This window comes from Echiichthys vipera (assembly GCF_963691815.1).
Source record: "Echiichthys vipera genome assembly, chromosome: 10".
Taxonomy (NCBI): domain Eukaryota; kingdom Metazoa; phylum Chordata; class Actinopteri; order Perciformes; family Trachinidae; genus Echiichthys; species Echiichthys vipera.
In genome coordinates, this window is record NC_139835.1 from 29,623,981 (window position 1) to 29,642,819 (window position 18,839).

General features: G+C 44.1%; 1 protein-coding gene across 1 annotated transcript in view; it reads left to right on the forward strand.

The window, feature by feature from the left end:
• The window catches only part of mylka (myosin, light chain kinase a), a gene marked incomplete at its 5' end in the record, with an annotated part of 58,085 nt that extends 40,400 nt beyond the window's left edge, over positions 1–17,685 (forward strand). The window contains 12 exons of the mRNA XM_083921102.1: positions 98–209; positions 949–978; positions 1,069–1,159; positions 2,132–2,335; positions 5,181–5,398; positions 7,057–7,180; positions 8,463–8,615; positions 8,727–8,850; positions 9,536–9,626; positions 9,713–9,841; positions 10,981–11,093; positions 13,287–17,685. Coding sequence (XP_083777228.1) covers positions 98–209; positions 949–978; positions 1,069–1,159; positions 2,132–2,335; positions 5,181–5,398; positions 7,057–7,180; positions 8,463–8,615; positions 8,727–8,850; positions 9,536–9,626; positions 9,713–9,841; positions 10,981–11,093; positions 13,287–13,430 — 1,533 coding nt within the window. The 3' untranslated portion in view covers positions 13,431–17,685. The remainder of the gene's footprint in view (positions 1–97; positions 210–948; positions 979–1,068; positions 1,160–2,131; positions 2,336–5,180; positions 5,399–7,056; positions 7,181–8,462; positions 8,616–8,726; positions 8,851–9,535; positions 9,627–9,712; positions 9,842–10,980; positions 11,094–13,286) is intronic.
• Positions 17,686–18,839: the final 1,154 nt, after the last annotated feature.

An 18,839-nucleotide genomic window follows, 5' to 3' on the forward strand; every position in this document is an offset into this window, starting at 1 on the left:
ACCACATTAAAACCAGGACGTCCCTCTGAAACTACAGGTGGACGTAAAGAAAGAAGTCTTCCAAATAAGAAATTAAAATAAACTCTTGTGTCTTTAGGACCTTCTTCCAGAGCGGCAGTACAAGTTTCGCGTGCGGGCGGAGAACGTCTACGGAGTCGGAGAGCCGAGTGCCGAATCTGTGCCCGTCACTGTCGGACTGGTGGACGATGGTGAGTAAACTAACCCGACCCGCTCAACCTTCCTTCGGCTCCTGTGAGACACGACGCCCCTGCTGCCTCCTGATCCTGGTCTCAGGTCAGTGTCTGTGGTGTGATCGGCCTCCATCTGGAGCTCCCGCCAGTGTTTGTTTTGTAGTGGAGCCGGAAGGCAAAGTCCTGGTTCCTACCCTCACCTGTGGTCATGAAAGCTGGGTCAGGACCCAAAGAACCAGGTCCAGGTCCAAGCGTGTGAAATGTGTTTCCTCAGGAGGGGGTCTGGAGTCTCCCTTAGAGAGAGGGGGAGAAGTTCAGCATCCGTGAGGAACTCGGAGTAGAGCCGCTGCTCCTTTGCGTTGAAACACTGATTAGCTCGGGGCAGCACGGTGAAGGCATTCAAAGGTCTTTTTTAACCACTAATGCTGCTGAAAATAACAGCAAACCTCTGCAGCAGCATGAGAAGAGTCCCTACACACAAAACAAAGCAGCAACAGCGTAGTTAGAGAAGCCAGAGTTTATTAAAAGAGTGTTTTAAAGACTTACCTACTGGCCCCTGTACCAGCTCCTCTCATAGTAAAGTCCATTACAGTGGATTACCAAAGTCAATCCCAAAGGAAGGAGCCCATTGGTGCTTTGTTGTGTGTGTAGGGACTCTTCTCTTCGTGTTGTTCGTGAACTTAACTGAACTAAACCACGTTGAAGTGAACTAAAGTGACTAACTGAACTAACTGCTGCTGTTTGGTTCGTCTGACAGATGAGGCCGAGGCCGAGGAGGAGGATGAAGGTACGGCGCTCGCACTTCCTCTTAACAACATAACATGACATCACTCGACCTCCACATGTGACCTCTGACCTTTGACCTCTGCGTTTTCAGACTTAGAGAAGGAGCCAGACTACAGAGACGTGAGCATCCGGACAGACGTGAAGGTGAAGGAGCTGTACGACGTGGAGGAGAGGCTGGGAACGTAAGGCTCCACCCCCGTTCACACTTTACCCACAATCCACCTCTGCTGCTCTGCACCCACGTTGCACCGTTGAGTCAATACGCGTTCTGCTATGTTTATTTTTATTTTCTTTATCACCTGTGCAAATACCGTATTTTTCGGATTAAAAGTCGCTCCGGAGTATAAGGGCGCACTCCCACTGTGCCTCCGTCCCGTGCCCCGTGCTTTAGGGTCCTTGTCCCCCCTCCAGGCCCGTTTGTACTCACACTACCTGGGCCTCGGAGAATGCTTCTTGCTGCCTATACGTCATCACGCCGTAACACGTCACACGCATTGATGACGTCATGGCGATGCGTGGCTTTGTTTCCAGATCTTTCCGTAGACCTCGGAGTTTTTGTGCGTCTTGTCGACTGTTTTTGAATCTTTTCATCGACCAAATCTGCAGTAAACACTCCACCTCCGCATCACACCAACGTGAACCTTTCACCGCCATTGTGTTAAATGTCCGCGCATGGTCCCTCCTTCTTTTTTCTATGTCCCAACAGGCGCACAGGAAATGACCTCAGAACCGCCGTAGGCCTCGTGCTCGTACACGTGCGCACGCTCGTGCTCGTACACGTGCAAACGTGCTTTACAAAAGCCCACCTCTCCCAAACGGGCTGCGGACGGCCAGCTGGCCGCAGTTATGCGTGGAGCGGTTGCACTCACACTGGTCAAACGCACCAGGCTTTACCCGAAAAACCTGTTTTGACGCACTGCGGAGGCACAGTGGGAGTGCGCCCTGAGTCGCACCCCCGGCTAAACTATGAAAAAAACTGTGACTAATAATCCGAAAAATACGGTATAATGTTTTATTAACCTGTTAGTCAGTCCGTAAAGTGGACGAAACTGTTCCCGGACTCGTTTAAACGCGGCGTTTTGAAGCGCAGCTCAGTTATTTAAAGTTATTGTTTTAAACGTGGCGTAAAAACCTGTGCCGTGTTTGTGACCCAGGGGGAAATTCGGTCAGGTGTTCAAACTGGTGGAGAAGGCGACGAAGAAGGTTTGGGCGGGGAAGTTCATCAAGGCGTACTCGGCCAAGGAGAAGGAGAACGTGCGGCAGGAGATCGGCATCATGAACAGCCTCCATCACCCCAAACTGGTCCAGTGCATCGACGCCTTCGAGGGCAAGTCCGACATCGTCATGGTGCTGGAGATGTACGTAACGTTTATCTTTATTCTCTCTAATGTCCACTTAAAGCTGCATTCTCTCTAATGTCCAGCAGGAGGAGACTCCACTTAAAGCTGCATTCTCTCTAATGTCCACTTAAAGCTGCATTCTCTCTAATGTCCAGCAGGAGGAGAGTCCACTTAAAGCTGCATTCTCTCTAATGTCCAGCAGGAGGAGACTCCACTTAAAGCTGCATTCTCTCTAATGTCCACTTAAAGCTGCATTCTCTCTAATGTCCAGCAGGAGGAGAGTCCACTTAAAGCTGCATTCTCTCTAATGTCCAGCAGGGGGAGACTCCACTTAAAGCTGCATTCTCTCTAATGTCCACTTAAAGCTGCATTCTCTCTAATGTCCAGCAGGGGGAGACTCCACTTAAAGCTGCATTCTCTCTAATGTCCAGCAGGAGGAGACTCCACTTAAAGCTGTGTTCTGTCTAATGTCCAGCAGGAGGAGACTCCACTTAAAGCTGCATTCTCTCTAATGTCCAGCAGGAGGAGACTCCACTTAAAGCTGCGTTCTCTCTAATGTCCAGCAGGAGGAGACTCCACTTAAAGCTGCATTCTCTCTAATGTCCAGCAGGGGGAGAGTCCACTTAAAGCTGCATTCTCTCTAATGTCCAGCAGGAGGAGACTCCACTTAAAGCTGCATTCTCTCTAATGTCCAGCAGGAGGAGACTCCACTTAAAGCTGCATTCTCTCTAATGTCCAGCAGGAGGAGAGTCCACTTAAAGCTGTATTCTGTCTAATGTCCAGCAGGAGGAAACGCCACTTAAAGCTGCATTCTCTCTAATGTCCAGCAGGAGGAGAGTCCACTTAAAGCTGTATTCTCTCTAATGTCCAGCAGGAGGAGGCTCCACTTAAAGTGTCGTGTGTCTTTTATTGTGGAAATTCGAAGCTGCAGCTCGTCTCTGAGCAGTTTGAGATGTTTTTGTTTCGGAGAATGTCGGAAAATAACTTTCCTCCAGCCAACTGTGAGAGGAATGAGAGCAACTATTTCCTGTCTGCTAATTTTAGAGCAAGTCCGAACGCACACTCGCTGTCATAACAAGTCTTTATTTGCTTACACTGTAAAAAAAAAAAAGGTTTCACCAGAACTCTTCAGTCTCATCTAATCTCATCGCTTCTGCGTGTAAGCAAATAAACACAGAGGAACACGTCCATCTCAACTGTTAACAAACAACTGAAGGCGAACGTGATGAAAGCTGGGAATCCGTCCACGCCGACGAGAACAGGAAAGAAGCTGTTTACATTCAGACTCTTATTTTGAAAGTCTTTGCCCCTCGTCCCCCCTCTCTGGTTTGATAACGTTTTAATCTGAAGCTTCATTACTGAGACAAGAAAAACACACTTTCACTTTCATTTTGGATTGTTTTCTTTTGGGGTTTCATGTTTTGTTTTTAGCCACAAGGGAAAAACTAAAACATCCAGGATTTAATTATTTCCAAAAATATAATTACTGATATTTATTTCCTGTTCTCAGCCTGTTTTGCAAATTAATGTATTGGTAGAACAGCTGGGAGAAATGTTGTCAGTGTCAGTTGATGTTGATATAAACAGCGTTGATCCAAAGTGCTTTATAATTCTGGTTCGGTGTTTTGCCCGAGGACTCTTGGACCGGAGCATGGATGGATTACTGAAAGGGCCCATCAGGCACAGGAACAGGGGACCTGACTCTTACAATTTTGCTGAAAAAAACCCAAAATATTATCAAAACAGATGCTAAATGACCAAAAACGTCCACAAAGACACAAATAATGACTGTGTTGTCAACACAGAGATGCTAAATGAGTCAAAATGACTGTGTGTCTTGCTTTTACTTTTTGTTTGGACCTTTAGTCTGAAATAAAGCTTATCTATCTATCCATTTATCTATCCATCCATCCATTCATCCATCTATCTATCTATCCATCTACCTATCCATCCATCCATTCATCCATCTATCCATTTATCTATCTATCCATCTATCTATCCATCCATCCATTCATCCATCTATCCATTTATCTATCTATCCATCTATCTATCCATCCATCCATTCATCCATCTATCCATCCATCTATCCATTTATCTATCCATCCATCTATCCATCCATCTATCCATCTGTATATCCATCTATCCATTTATCCATCCATCTATCCTTCTATCTATCCATCTATCCATTTATCCATCTATCTATCCATCTATCCTTCTATCTATCCATTTATCCATCCATCTATCCTTCTATCTATCCATCTATCCATTTATCCATCTATCTATCCTTCTATCTATCCATCCATCCATCCATTTATCTATCCATCCATCCATCTTTCCATCCATCTATCCATCCATCCATCTATCCATCTATCTATCTATCTACCTATCCATCCATCCATTCATCCATCTTTCCATCCATTTATCCATTTATCTATCTATCCATCTATCTATCCATCCATCTATCCATCCATCTATCCATTTATCTATCCATCCATCTATCCATCCATCTATATATCTATCCATCTATCCATCTATCTATCCATTTATCTATCTATCCATCTATCTATCCATCCATCTATCCATCCATCTATCCATTTATCTATCCATCCATCTATCCATCCATCTATCCATCTATCTATCTATCCATCCATCTATCCATTTATCCATCTATTTATCCATCTATCCACCCATCCATCCTTTGTTTATTTTGGAGATTCCTTCTCGTACCACCACAGAGAGCTCGAGTACCACAGTTTGAGAACCGGTGGTCCTTAAAATGTCAGAAGACGGTAAAAAAACATGGATCGGTGTTTCCCAAAGTCGACTCAGTGATATTCAGTTTGCTCTCCTTTTTCTTGCGTAGGATCTCCGGCGGCGAGCTGTTTGAGCGCATCATCGACGAGGACTTTGAGCTGTCGGAGAGGGAGGTCATCAAATACATGCTGCAGATCATCGACGGGGTCAACTTCATCCACAAACAGGGCATCGTCCACCTCGACCTCAAGCCCGAGAACATCATGTGCGTCAACAAGACCGGCAGCACGATCAAACTCATCGACTTCGGCCTCGCCAGGCGACTAGGTGACTGCAAAACGGATCACCGAACACACACACTTCAGATATTATCGTCTCTCCATGTAGTGCAGGGGTCTGCAACCTTTACTATCAGAGGAGCCATTTTGCCCCCTCTGTCCGGGGCCGCAAAACATATTTGATGTCACAGCTTCTATAGTTGTCTCATCTCATCTTCAGCCTCTTATCCGGTGTCGGGTCTCAGGGGCAGCAGCTCCATCAGGGGACCCCAAACTTCCCTTTCCCGGGCCACATTAACCAGCTCTAACTGGGGGATCCTGAGGCGTTCCCAGGCCAGTGTGGAGATCTAATCTCTCCACCTGGTCCTGGGTCTTCCCCGAGGCCTCCTCCCAGCTGGACGTGCCTGGAACACCTCCCTAGGGAGGCGCCCAGGGTTCATCCTTACCAGATGATCCTGAACCACCTCAACTGGCTCCTTTCAACGCAAAGGAGCAGCGGCTCTACTCCGAGTTCCTCACAACTTCTAAATTATAGAACAAAAATTAAGAAAACTGTTGACATTGCATTCCTATTACTATCATTATTACCTGTTGTTCGCTAATTTCTCACCACATATGAAGCGTACAGGTGAGCGTCAATGTTGGCAGTGAAAGCAAACTGATCTCTTTACGCAACACGCTATTCTCCTTTGATAAGTGTTTTTTGGGGGGTTAGCTTAATGACAGCGCAGGTCAGAAACTCCAGGTTAGCAGGGAAAGGCGCTGAGCGTTAGCCGTAGCATGTGACGCATATTTTAGTTTCACATAATATTTTTATGAGTAAATGAGTCCTTACACCAGGTGAAGGAGTTCAAGTACCTCGGGATCTTGTTCACGAGTGAGGGGACGATGGAGCGTGAGTTTGGCCGGAGAATCGGAGCAGCGGGGGCGGAGCTGCAGTCGCTCTACCGCACCATTGTGACGAAAAGAGAGCTGAGGAAGACAAAGCTCTGGATCTACCGGTCAGTCCTGGTTCCTACCCTCACCTGTGGTCATGAAAGCTGGGTCAGGACCCAAAGAACCAGGTCCAGGTCCAGGCGTGTGAAATGTGTTTCCTCAGGAGGGGGGCTGGAGTCTCCCTTAGAGAGAGGGGGAGAAGTTCAGCATCCGTGAGGAACTCGGAGTAGAGCCGCTGCTCCTTTGTGTTGAAAGGAGCCAGTTGAGGTGGTTCAGGATCATCTGGTAAGGATGAACCCTGGGCGCCTCCCTAGGGAGGTGTTCCAGGCACGTCCAGCTGGGAGGAGGCCTCGGGGAAGACCCGGGACCAGGTGGAGAGATTAGATCTCCACACTGGCCTGGGAACGCCTCAGGATCCCCCAGTTAGAGCTGGTTAATGTGGCCCGGGAAAGGGAAGTTTGGGGTCCCCTGCTGGAGCTGCTGCCCCCACGACCCGACCCCGGATAAGAGGATGAAGATGAGATAATATTTTTAAATCACCTTGAACTCCAGGAGAACAGCTGCTCCCTTTGAAAGATCGTCCACTCTGCAGAAAACACATCATTTATTTCCATGGAGCCGCTGAAAAGGGAGCGAAGAGCCGCATGAGGCCCGCGTGTTGCAGACCCCTGATGTAGTGAAACGTTAGCATTTAGCTCTCCTAAAATGGCCGCCCCAATAATTACTCTGTGTTTATCGTTTAACCCGTTCAACTCTTTCCTCCTTTTCCAGAAAACGCAGGAACTCTGAAGGTTTTGTTCGGGACTCCAGAGTTCGTGGCTCCAGAAGTGATCAACTATGAGGGCATCAGTTACCCCACGGACATGTGGAGTATAGGGGTCATCTGTTATATACTGTGCGTTTAGCTTTAATGTTAGCTTCTTATTGTTTAAGTTCGCTCAGTTTTCTCTGTTTTACTGTGTTTGCGTCTCACTTTGCACATTTGTTTCATTTGATTTTGTTCAGTTTTCTGTTTTTCTTAAGTTTAACTTAAAGATAGCTTGGTTTTGTTTTTATTTTCCTTTAATTTAGCTTCTTTTATCTTAGTTTAGCTTGATTTTGTGTTTATTTTCCTTTAATTCAGCTTCTTTTATCTTAGTTTAGCTTGATTTTGTGTTTATTTTCCTTTAATTCAGCTTCTTTTATCTTAGTTTAGCTTGATTTTGTGTTTATTTTCCTCCAGTTTAGCTTCTTTTAGCTTTGTTTAGTTTGATTTTGTTTTTTGTTTTACTTAATTTTAGCTTATTTTATCTTAGTTTAGCTTCTTTTAGCTTTGTTTTACTTAAATTCTGTTTAATTTGTCTTAGTTTAGCTTGATTTTGTTTTTGTTTATGTTTTTCTTAGCTTTAGCTTCTTTTAGCTTGGTTTTATTTTATGTTTTCCTTTAATTTAGTTTATTTTATTCTAGTTTAGCTTGATTATGTTTCTATTTTTTACTTGAGTTTCTGTTTTTCTTAGCTTTAGCTTCTTTTTCTTAGTTTAGCTTGATTTGTTTTGCTGCATAACGTAGCTCATAGCTTCTTTTAGCATCTCTTAGTTTATTTGGCTTCATGTGTCTAATTTATTTACAGTAAATTACCAAATCTTAACTTTGCTTAGTTTGGCTTAATGTTGCTTTATTTCCTTCATCGTCCCTGCATTTACTTTCTAGTTTAGCGTAATTTGTCTTATTTCTTAATTTCACGTTGTACAGCATCAACTTCTTTTAGCAAAGACTTCCGTTACCTTAGGTTTTCATCTTCTGTTTTTTTTCTTAAATCTAATTATAGTTAAGATTGTTTTATCTTTGGTTAGTCTTGACTTTATTTTATTCCTTTAATTATTTTATCTTTCTTTAACTCAGCTTTGCTTCACATTGTATCTATTTGGTTAAATGTGTAACTGTGTTATTTTCCTTAATTTTGGACACAAAATCAAGCTAAACTAAGATAAAATAAACAAAATTAGGGAAAATAACGATAATTAGATTTAACTTTAGTACTGATGAGTTTTAGCTTTAGCATTTCTTCACAGGTGTAAGGTAAAGTTCACTCTGCTGTGTTCTGTTTTAGTTTTTTTTATTATTATTTTATTAGCGTAATGATATTTTCCAACTTAGCTTAGTGTTTGGCTCAGTCCATCCTGTCTCTGTCCCTCAGGCTAAGCGGTCTGTCTCCCTTCATGGGCGACAACGACAACGAGACTCTGTCCAACGTCACCTCGGCCACCTGGGACTTTGAGGACGAGGCCTTCGACGAAATCTCTGACAACGCCAAAGACTTCATCACCAACTTGCTGAAGAAAGACATGAAGTAAGAAAACACCGTGTCTTCAACCAGCTAGCTAGCTAGCATGGATAACCTTCAACGCATTAAAGCCGGACTCTAAGTGTGTGTGTGTGCGCGTGTGTGTGTGTGTGTAAGGTCTCGGCTCACCTGCGCTCTGTGTTATGAACACCCCTGGCTGAAGCAGGACACCAACACCATGAAGGCCAAGAAGCTTTCCAAGGAGAGGATGAAGAAGTACATCCTGAGGAGGAAATGGCAGGTAAACAACATCGACATGGGGACAGAGACACATGTTTACACCGTTACACACCATGTTTACACCATGCTACGACATATTACACCATGACATAGCATTTTTACACCATGACACAGCATGTTTACACCATGCTACAACATATAACACCATGACACAGCATGTTTACACCATGCTACAACATATTACACCATGACACAGCATGTTTACACCATGACACAGCATGTTTACACCATGATACAACATGTTTACACCATGATACAACATGTTTACACCATGACACTGCATGTTTACACCATGATACAACATGTTTACACCATGATACAACATGTTTACACTATGACACAGCATTTTTACACCATGACACATCATGTTTACACCATGACACAGCAAATTTACACCATGACACAGCATGTTAATGCCATGACACAGCATGTTTACATAATGACACAGCATGTTTACATGATGATGACATAAATCTAAATTAAGCGTGTGAGGATAAAAAAAACAACAACAAACAGCCCGTAGTAGAAAAGAAACAGGAGTAAGGGAAATGTAACAAAGATGGCCGCTCTCTTAATAAAGTTTGTTTACAGGTAACAGTAACTTAAAAATAATTAACTAATTATCAGAACACTGGCTGTTAGTACAGGAAGTGACAATGTGACTGCTTCTTCTTCTTCTGTGGCAGAAAACGGGTCACGCCGTCCGAGCCATCGGAAGACTGTCGTCCATGGCCATGATGGCCGGAGTCAGCGCCAAGAAGGGCTCGCCCACCGAAGGTAGGAACTGATCCAAACGATGCTGTTTCTTATGAATGTGTTGTTATTTTGTTTGTAATTTTAAGTGTGTGTGTGTGTGTGTTCAGAGGATAACCAGTTCCTGGAGTGTTTGGAGTACGAGCAGAAGACAGAGTGTAAGCCGACTTTCAGCTCGGTCATCAAAGACGTGGAGGTGGTGGAGGGCAGTGCCGCTCGTTTCGACTGCAAGATCGAAGGTACGAGGCCACAGCTGACAGGAAGTACATCAATGCAACATTTCTTTCATCAGCTAACAGGTGAAGCGTTGCACCTTGCACTTCCAGAACTATCGACCACATCCCTTGGCTTTCCCCAGTAGGTGTTGCGCAGTTGACGTGTGGTAGAAAGGGTCCTGGAGAACACATTGGGCCTCATTTATCAATCGTACGTAAAAAAGGGCGCAGATCTCACGTGTGATTTATGAAACATTCGTATCGCACCAATCTCAGCGTACGAATGAGCTGGCCTTGATAAATGCGGCGGCTGAATTCGATCGTCGCCCTTAAATATTCCTGGTTCGAGGCCTCGCCCACTGAGGTCAAACGCGGAGAAAAGAAACTTTTCCGACACACAGATCGGCTCCTGACATCCGAGATGGAGCAAAATAAAGATGTGCTTTTTGTCTTAAGAGTGGAATAAAAGGGGCCCATAAAAACGCTGCATGGAAAAGAAAAACGGAGGCAGTCAACCCGAAGCAGCGCTCCACTGTGACCCGTGTGCGCCTGTGCGTGTGTGCGCACTGTTGAACCTGCGATCCTGCTCTGTAGCGGGGTTTGCCAGCGGGGTTATTAGGTATACCGTAAGAGGATCACCTTTGTCACCTAGAACCATACCAAGATGTTAATCATCTGATACCTTGTTTGGTTTAATGCAATTTATCGAGGGTAGCCACTTACAGAGGAGATGACTTTGGCTCTGCAGTGCGTTTCCTTTTCATTCATTCATCTTCAACCGCTTGTCCCTGTCAGGGTCGCGGGGTGCTGGAGCCGAGCTGTTTTGAAATATAAAATAATCGTGTGCGTACACGACCTCAGAGCAGACGTGAGATTTGATCGCAGCTCCCGTTCACGTCCAAATTGATAAATGCCGAAGTTTGGCAGGAAATGGTCGTACGCACGTTTTTTTTGCCGTACGTTTGTTTGATAAATGAGGGCCTTTGAGTCTCAAGAATAAACTTTATGTTTAAATTTGAAGATTGAATTTGGTGAAAAGATGCATATTTAGAGTTTGGGTGCACATTTTATCAACTACATAAACAGATAAATGAGGAAACAGTGAAAAGGCAAATTAATAATAAAGATAAATTGACTGCAGCTCCTTCTATGTGTGTCTCCAGGTTACCCCGACCCAGAAGTGGTGTGGTATAAAGACGAGCAGCCCATCAAAGAGACCAGACACTTCCAGATCGACTACGACGAAGAGGGAAACTGTAGTCTGGTGATTTCAGAGGTCAGAGGTCAAATTATTCAGTGTATCTGCTGTTTGTCACAGTGACCTTCAACTTACCTCCATAACTTACAGGCTTCATCAACAGTTTATATGTCACATATGGATAAATGTGTTCTCTCTTACAATATTTTACGCTTCCATCCGACTGTTTTCATGCGCTTTTTCAATTTGCACATGTAAAACCTAGAAAGGAAAAGCTGTAATTTCGAAAAAGTCAAGAAATATTGCGAAAAGAATTCAAGATTGAAGAAGCTTTATTTATCCCGAGGGAAATGATTGTGCAACAGTTTCAACACAAAGATGAAAGGATCAGAGTCACAATAAGCATAAAAACATAAATCAAATCAAAATAAAGCTAACGTAAAATAAATCAAACAATAACTAAGAATAACGGAGTGCAACATACATTGTGGTTAAACGCAGGTTTATACAATATACAACAATACGCAGCGTGCAGTTTAGCAGCAGATTAAATAAAATAAGAACAAACTATAGAAGTGATAACAGTGTTAAAGTGTAGCAGCATTTCTGACTTTCTGAGGTTAAAATGTTTTTGTATAGTTGCACCCCCCCCCCCCCCCCCCCCTGGGGACAAATAAAGTTTTTTGAATTGAATTGAATTGAACTAAGTTACAGTAAAGCACAGTAAGGTGTAGCAGCAGTAAGTGACAGTACAACTGAATAAAGTGATGCAGTGATGATATAAAGTGATATAAAGTGACATTTGCTCAGGACACAGTGTCTCCACCTGTAGATGAATTATAGAGTTTGATGGCCACCGGAAGAAAAGACTTCCTCCGGCGTTCAGTGTTACATTTTACACAATTGGAGCAGTTGGTGAATTGATAAAAGCACAATCTTACAAAGTGCAAATTAAATGGATTTAGGGCATAAATGGTGACTCACCAGAACGCTCTGGGGGGGGGGGGGGGACTGTGCTCAAGCCGCCACAGATGCTAAGGTCTCCGCTGCGAGGAGCACCAGTTGGCTAATTATAGTTCCCTTTGTGGTCTGATGAATGGAGAGAACTAGAGAGCAGCCCAAGGGGGTTCAAACAAACACAAATATCATATTTCCATCTAGTACTACCACGACTTCTGCTACACACGCTTTCACTGTTAGAGGTTCGACTGGTGTAGTTTTAATTACATCGTCTTGTTTCCTATTCTTCTGCATTGATTTGATGGTTTTCTAAGTGGAGAATTGGCGCCACCTACTGCTCACCTCGATGAACAAGCTCCTAATAACCACATAAGTTAGATAGTGGATGGGAACAGGCTTCTTCTTTAGCTGATCAGCTCGAAATTCTGTTTAAATTTACAACATGTTTGGATGGAGACGCAGATACTATAGATATTTACTTAAATGCTGACCAAACATCGAAGCGACTGCGATTATATGTGTGCTTTTTCACGTAAAAAGGAGTTATGCAAGCATGATACATGGTAAATGGTACTTGTACTGGGTACTTGTGCTTGGTCTTTGATCTATTTGACCTTTTCTGCTGCTATGATGGTAAATGGTACTTGTACTTATAAAGCGCCTTTCTAGTCTTCTGACTACTCAAGGCGCTTTCGCAGTGTTTGTCACATTCACCCGTTCACACAGACATTCACACTGATGGACATCTACAGACCATATAATCCAACCATTCACACCACATATACACACCCATGGGGACCAATTCAGGGTTCAGTGTCTTGCCCGAGGACACTTCGACATGCAGATTGGACGAGCAGACGATCGAACCGCCGATCTCTCGAATGGAGGACGACCCACTTTCCTCTGAGTTATATACATAGCTAAGCTTATGTAACTGGATCACACGTAAAGATGAGTATCCAATAATAATTCTGTAGGTTGATGGCTCGAGAGGAGAACCTCAGGCCACCGAAACCACCACTCGTGTGGGCGTGAGCTTTGAGGAACATGTGTACCTCTGAGGGAGAGTGGGTGAATCTCTTTCTTGTCAGAAATATGATGTAATGTGAATTATATGTCTTATTTATATCATTGCTTCGAACTTGTCAAATGCTTTGTGTGTTTTATTTGGGAGTGCTAATCGAGATTGGGGGCTCGTCCGGGGTCCGCAAACCATCTGCTGTGTTAAACTGCTAGTAGTGACTGTACTAACACATCAATACTAGTACCTTTACACTAAATTCACTCTTATTTGCTGTTGTAAACCTACAGGTGTCGGGCGACGATGACGCCAAGTACACGGTGAAGGCGGTGAACAGTCTGGGGGAGGCGACTTGCACCGCCGAGCTGCTGGTGGAGGTGATGGCCGGTGAGGAGGAGGAAGAAGAAGAAGAAGAAGAGGAGGAGGAGGAATAAAGCAGTGTTGGTCTGGACTCCCACAGGAAGAGGATGAGGTGGTGCTCCTCGTCAGACCTGAGCAGGAAACTTACTTACCCACAAAAAAACAGATTGTGATTGGAGGAGCAGGTGGGCGGGGTTTGTCATGAGCATGTAATGTCCCCACCACCATAAAATACGACTCAGTGAGGGTCTAACCTGCTCCATGCTGTGTGCTAAACCCCGCCCACCTGGGACCTGGAGAACAGAAGGTGGGTGAGTTTAATTCATCATATAACTGAAACAGGATACTGTAGTTTTCTGTCCATTCTTGGATCATATTTAAAAATCTTATAATGTCAAAAAATAACCTCGACCGCTGGTGGTAAGGAGTCGATAGACTTGGTGAAGAAGAAGAAGAAGAAGAATGCTGTGTCCCAAATCGTGCACTGCGATGTGCGTCCGCCCGTGCCCGTGATAACAAAATTACCATTCTTAATATATAATGTTAAAGCAATTCTTACCTGTCTTGCATTTCTCGGTTGGAGCACTCAGCGCTTCCCTCCAAAGTCCCACCTTCTTCCACCTGCCTGACCTCTGACGCTCCCTCCTCCCCTGACATGTGCGTTGAGAGAGAAATGCTGCGTTCAAGTGCCATGGGAAGTCCGAAGTTCCGGACCCCCAAATTTGTAAAATGCACTGGAATGCCTCCTACTAGCGAATTCTCTTGAGGATCGACCTATCCCGAATTCGCTAATATGAGGTACACTGGGCAAAGGGCACTAGGATGCCTGTCAAAATGGAATCTCACATTAGCGAATTCGGGGTAGATCGATATCCTGCGAATTCGCTAGTAGAAGGCATTCCAGTGTACTTTGTCCAGTTGGAGGTCCGAAACCTCAGACTTCCCATGACACTTGAATGCAGCATGAGCAGCTCAAGTGAAACGGAGCGATGGATGACAGGCGGAAAGATTGGCAAACAATTGATTTGGACCCCATAAAATGCCTCCCTAGGGAGGTGTTCCAGGCACGTCCAGCTGGGAGGAGACCTTGAGGAAGACCCAGGACCAGGTGGAGAGATTAGATCTCCACACTGACCTGGGAACGCCTCAGGATCCCCCAGTTAGAGCTGGTTAATGTGGCCCGGGAAAGGGAAGTTTGGGGTCCCCTGCTGGAGCTGCTGCCCCCGCGACCCGACCCCGGATAAGAGGCTGAAGATGAGATGAGATGCTTGTTAGGAGCATTTTAAAATTACAAAAGAAAAGTGTAAAAATGCCAGAAAGGTAAGAATTGCTTAAACTGAGAATACGGATAAGGAAATCCCAGTATCATGTTTCAACTCTATCCAAAAGACCCTGACAAAGAACCTTCCTGAGGACATACATTGATGAAGAGTTGCTAGTTGAACACATGCTAGTCCTGAAGTACACTCAAAGAACTGTGAATGATATTTTCATTAAAGATATAATAAATAACCTTCAGCTGTAGATCCTAGGGGCCCCTTCATCAAAGAGTGATTGGAGTTGTAGTTGCAAGGCGTGGGACTTCCCTTTGTACTGTATGTGAACCGGAGCTGCTCCCTGTGGGACTCCAGGTGAGGAAGAAGAGGGCAGTGAAGAGGAAGAGTGATGAGGGCAGAGGTGAACATAGCGTTATATACACAGAGTTGGGTCACCCTGCAGTAAAATGATCACTGTGATAAGAGTTAAAAAGAGGGCTAATGACTTTAAACAATGAAGCAAAAGACACCAATAAGTAGTGCCAAATTTCCCGGCAAGTAGGCCTCTTTAGACCCTAATCCTACCCCCTAAACCTGACCCTAACCATAACCCCTAACCCTGACCCTAACCGTAACCCCTAACCCTGACCCTAACCGTGACCCCTAACCGTAACCCCTAACCCTGACCCTAACCGTAACCCCTAACCCTGACCCTAACCGTGACCCCTAACCGTAACCCCTAACCCTGACCCTAACCATAATCCCTAACCGTAACCCCTAACCCTGACCCTCCTCGTAACCCCTAAACGTAACCCCCAACCCTGACCCTAACCGTAACCCCTGACCCTAACCGTAACCCCTGACCCTAACCGTAACCCCTAACCCTGACCCTAACCGTAACCCTCAACCCTGACCCTAACTGTAACCCCTAACCCTGACCCTGACCCTAACTGTAACCCCTAACCCTGACCCTGACCCTAACCGTAACCCCTAACCGTAACCCCAAACCCTAACAAAATGCTGAATTAGATCAGCGAAGGCATAGGCTAATGCGACCAGGGAACATCGGACCCTTTTGGGGTAAAAGGGTTCAATGTTCCCGAGCAAGGACCCGGAACATGGGGTAGACCCTAATCCTACCCCCTAACCCTGACCCTAGCTCTGACCCTTACCGTAACCCCTAACCCTGACCCTAACCGTAAATTACATTTTTCATCTAAATAAACAGCAACCGCTACTAATGTTAGCTCAATAAACATTAACTAACAATTAAGCTAACTGTTAGCTAGCTAGTTTTTAACTAACAAACATGGGTGTTAATGAAGTCTTCCCAATACAAACCGTTGAAACCAAAGTGCCTTGATGCTAACGTGACCCAAGTCTGTGAATATACGGCTCAGGGCGAGAACCAGGATTGGTGACACTGATGCCGATGAACGATATAACAATAACCCATTTTCTTGTCTGTGATCCAGCTGCTCCCCCCTTCACATCTGACGTGTTCGGCTGAGAAACGTTGAATCTGTCCGTTTGTTTGAGCACTTTTTTCTTTTGTCTTGTTTGTGTTTTTGACTTCGACAGCAGTTTTACCCTCCAAACACACCTTCTGCCTTACGTCGTTCGCCTTAAAGCAACGCGGTGACGCTTTTAATGACCGGGTGGGTGATTTTGAAATTTTCTAACACCCATTTGTCACAATGTGGGATTCGGCGTTTTTTCCTTCTTGCTGCCTTGAACAATTGTTTAATAATAATACAATTTTTGCTAGAATTGCCCAAAAAACTGAACACAGTCCACACTGAGTCCGGAATCGTCTCTAAAATTCACTTGTTGTTCAGTTCTGATCTCAAAATTATGACTTTTATCTTAATAATAACATTTTTTACCGTATCTTATGTCTTACAAAATCCTTATCTCATAACTAGATTAGCAACCATGAGCTAAAATCCGGTAATTATGAGTTTATTATTTAAATTACAAGATTTAATTGAGTCTATCTCGTAATTAAAGATACGTACGTCGTAAAACAGAAAAGTAGACGCTAGATTGAACAAATCTAGCGAACCGCGCACGCGTCAACACTTAAATTAGCAGCTAGCTAGCTAGCTATGAACGGTTCAGGTTAGATGAAGAGTCAGGGTATTTGAATTATAAGGTTACGTCTTTGTGTTTGGTAAATTATAAAGTAGGTTATTGCTGTGTTTGGCCTCATTTATGCACAACAACGTAGCGTTGAAGAAGGGTTCAAATAATCGGCGTTGATGCGTGCGCACTACGCCCGTGTTGCCTTCTACATCGACCGGGGAAAAAACTCTTTAACCTCAAATTAAAGAAATCTATATCTTTAAATTTTGAGGTACAAATTTGAATGCTAACAATGTTCAAACAAGTCGAGTTTGTTTTGCAGTGTTAAACATCACGGTCACGCGAAGAAGGAAAACATTCTTAACTCTTAACTAAATCTATAGCAATTGCGATTTATCGTAATGTTTTTATATTTATTCACCCGATTAAAGCGACGAGTTGTGTTTGGTCGTGATTTAAAGGCGTCTCTGGTGAGTTCAAACGTTTGTGCTCACGCTGATGTCGAAGTCGTATCTTTTTTTTTTGTTGTTTTGCCACATTCCAGCTGTTTGTTTGTGCTTTAAAACATTTATTTAAAGTTTTTTTTGGGGCTGATTCAGTTTTCTTTCATCCATAAAACCAAAGAAATTTCTTTTAAGAATTCACAGGTGTGTGTTTGTGTGTAATCCATCTAATGTTTAAACCTTATCTGGGCCTGATTGTGTGTTTGCTGGTTGTTTGTTTTTAAGAATGTTTTATTTTTAGACTTATTTAATGCACAGATTCATAATTCTAATATTATCATTTGAGCATCCGTCTTCTTGGAGATCTTCTCGACAGCACTTAAATTTGTCACCGTTATTACAACTGAACCAAGCAGTGGACTCACTAACGTGGTTTGTTTTTTTGTATTAGATGTATGTAGATTATATTTCTCTAATTTTTATAAATATATATCAGTTTGATGAGCTGCAGATGATGTATGAGAACACTACGACTGTAGTTACTCACAAATCAATAAATATATCACAAAACCAAACAGCTGCTGTGGTGTGTGATGTTACGAGCTAACTAATAGTTGTTATACAAAAAAAAACTGTGTCGATGGCTTATTTGATGAATGTAAGTGCTGAAAAAGACCCTTGGATGAATGCTGCATGTACTGTATGTCTAAAAATATCACTATGTCTAAGGGCGCACTCACACTGTCCTTCCACACCGCGACCCGGGCTTTAGGGTACTTGCCTCCCCTCTCCCTCCCCCCCCGCGCCCCAGCCCCGTTTGTACTCACACTACCTGGGCCTCGGCCAATGCTTCTTGCTGTCCATACGCCATCACGCCGTAACACGTCACACGCATTGATGACGTCATGGCGATGTGTGGCTTTGTTTACAAATCTTTCCGTAGATCTCGGAGTTTTTGTGCGTCTTGTCGACTGTTTTTGAATCTTTTCATCGACCAAATCTGCAGTAAACGCTCCACCTCCGCATCACACCAACGTGAACCTTTCACCGCCATTGTTGTTGTTGTTGTTAAATGTCCGCGCATGGTCCGTCCTTCTATTTACATGTCCGAACAGGCGCACATAACGCTACTGCCGTAGGGCTCGTGCTCGTACACGTGCGCACGCTCGTGCTCGTACATGTGCAAACGGCTCCGCTAAAGCCCACCTCTTTCAAACAGGCCGTGGACGGCCCGCTGTCCGCAGTTATGCGCGGAGCGGGTGCACTCACACTGCTTAAAGGTACTAGGCTTTAGCTGAAAAAACGGTTTTGGACAGTGTGAGTAGGTCCTTAAGTTTCCAACCAAGCCGTCCAACTGTAACTGTCATTTAAAACTTAAAGATAGAGTTAAACAAAAAAAATCCCATATGCTTAGGCCTGATGGGGGTCAACTAACTTACTCAATGTGCTTCCAATACACTGGGGGAAACCCTGATATCCACTTCTTTTATACAGTCTGTGCAAGAGTGACACTTTATCAAAGAGAATATGATGAAATATACAATATTCCCTGTGAGTGTCTCCTTTGAGGTTACTGGTCCTCTTGTGTCCTTGTGTGTGTGTGTGTGTGGTCAGTGTGAGTGAGGCAATCAGCTGGGTTAATGAGGTCTCCTGAGAGCAGCTTGTTATTCAGCCTTCATTAAGACCAGCCAGTCCACAG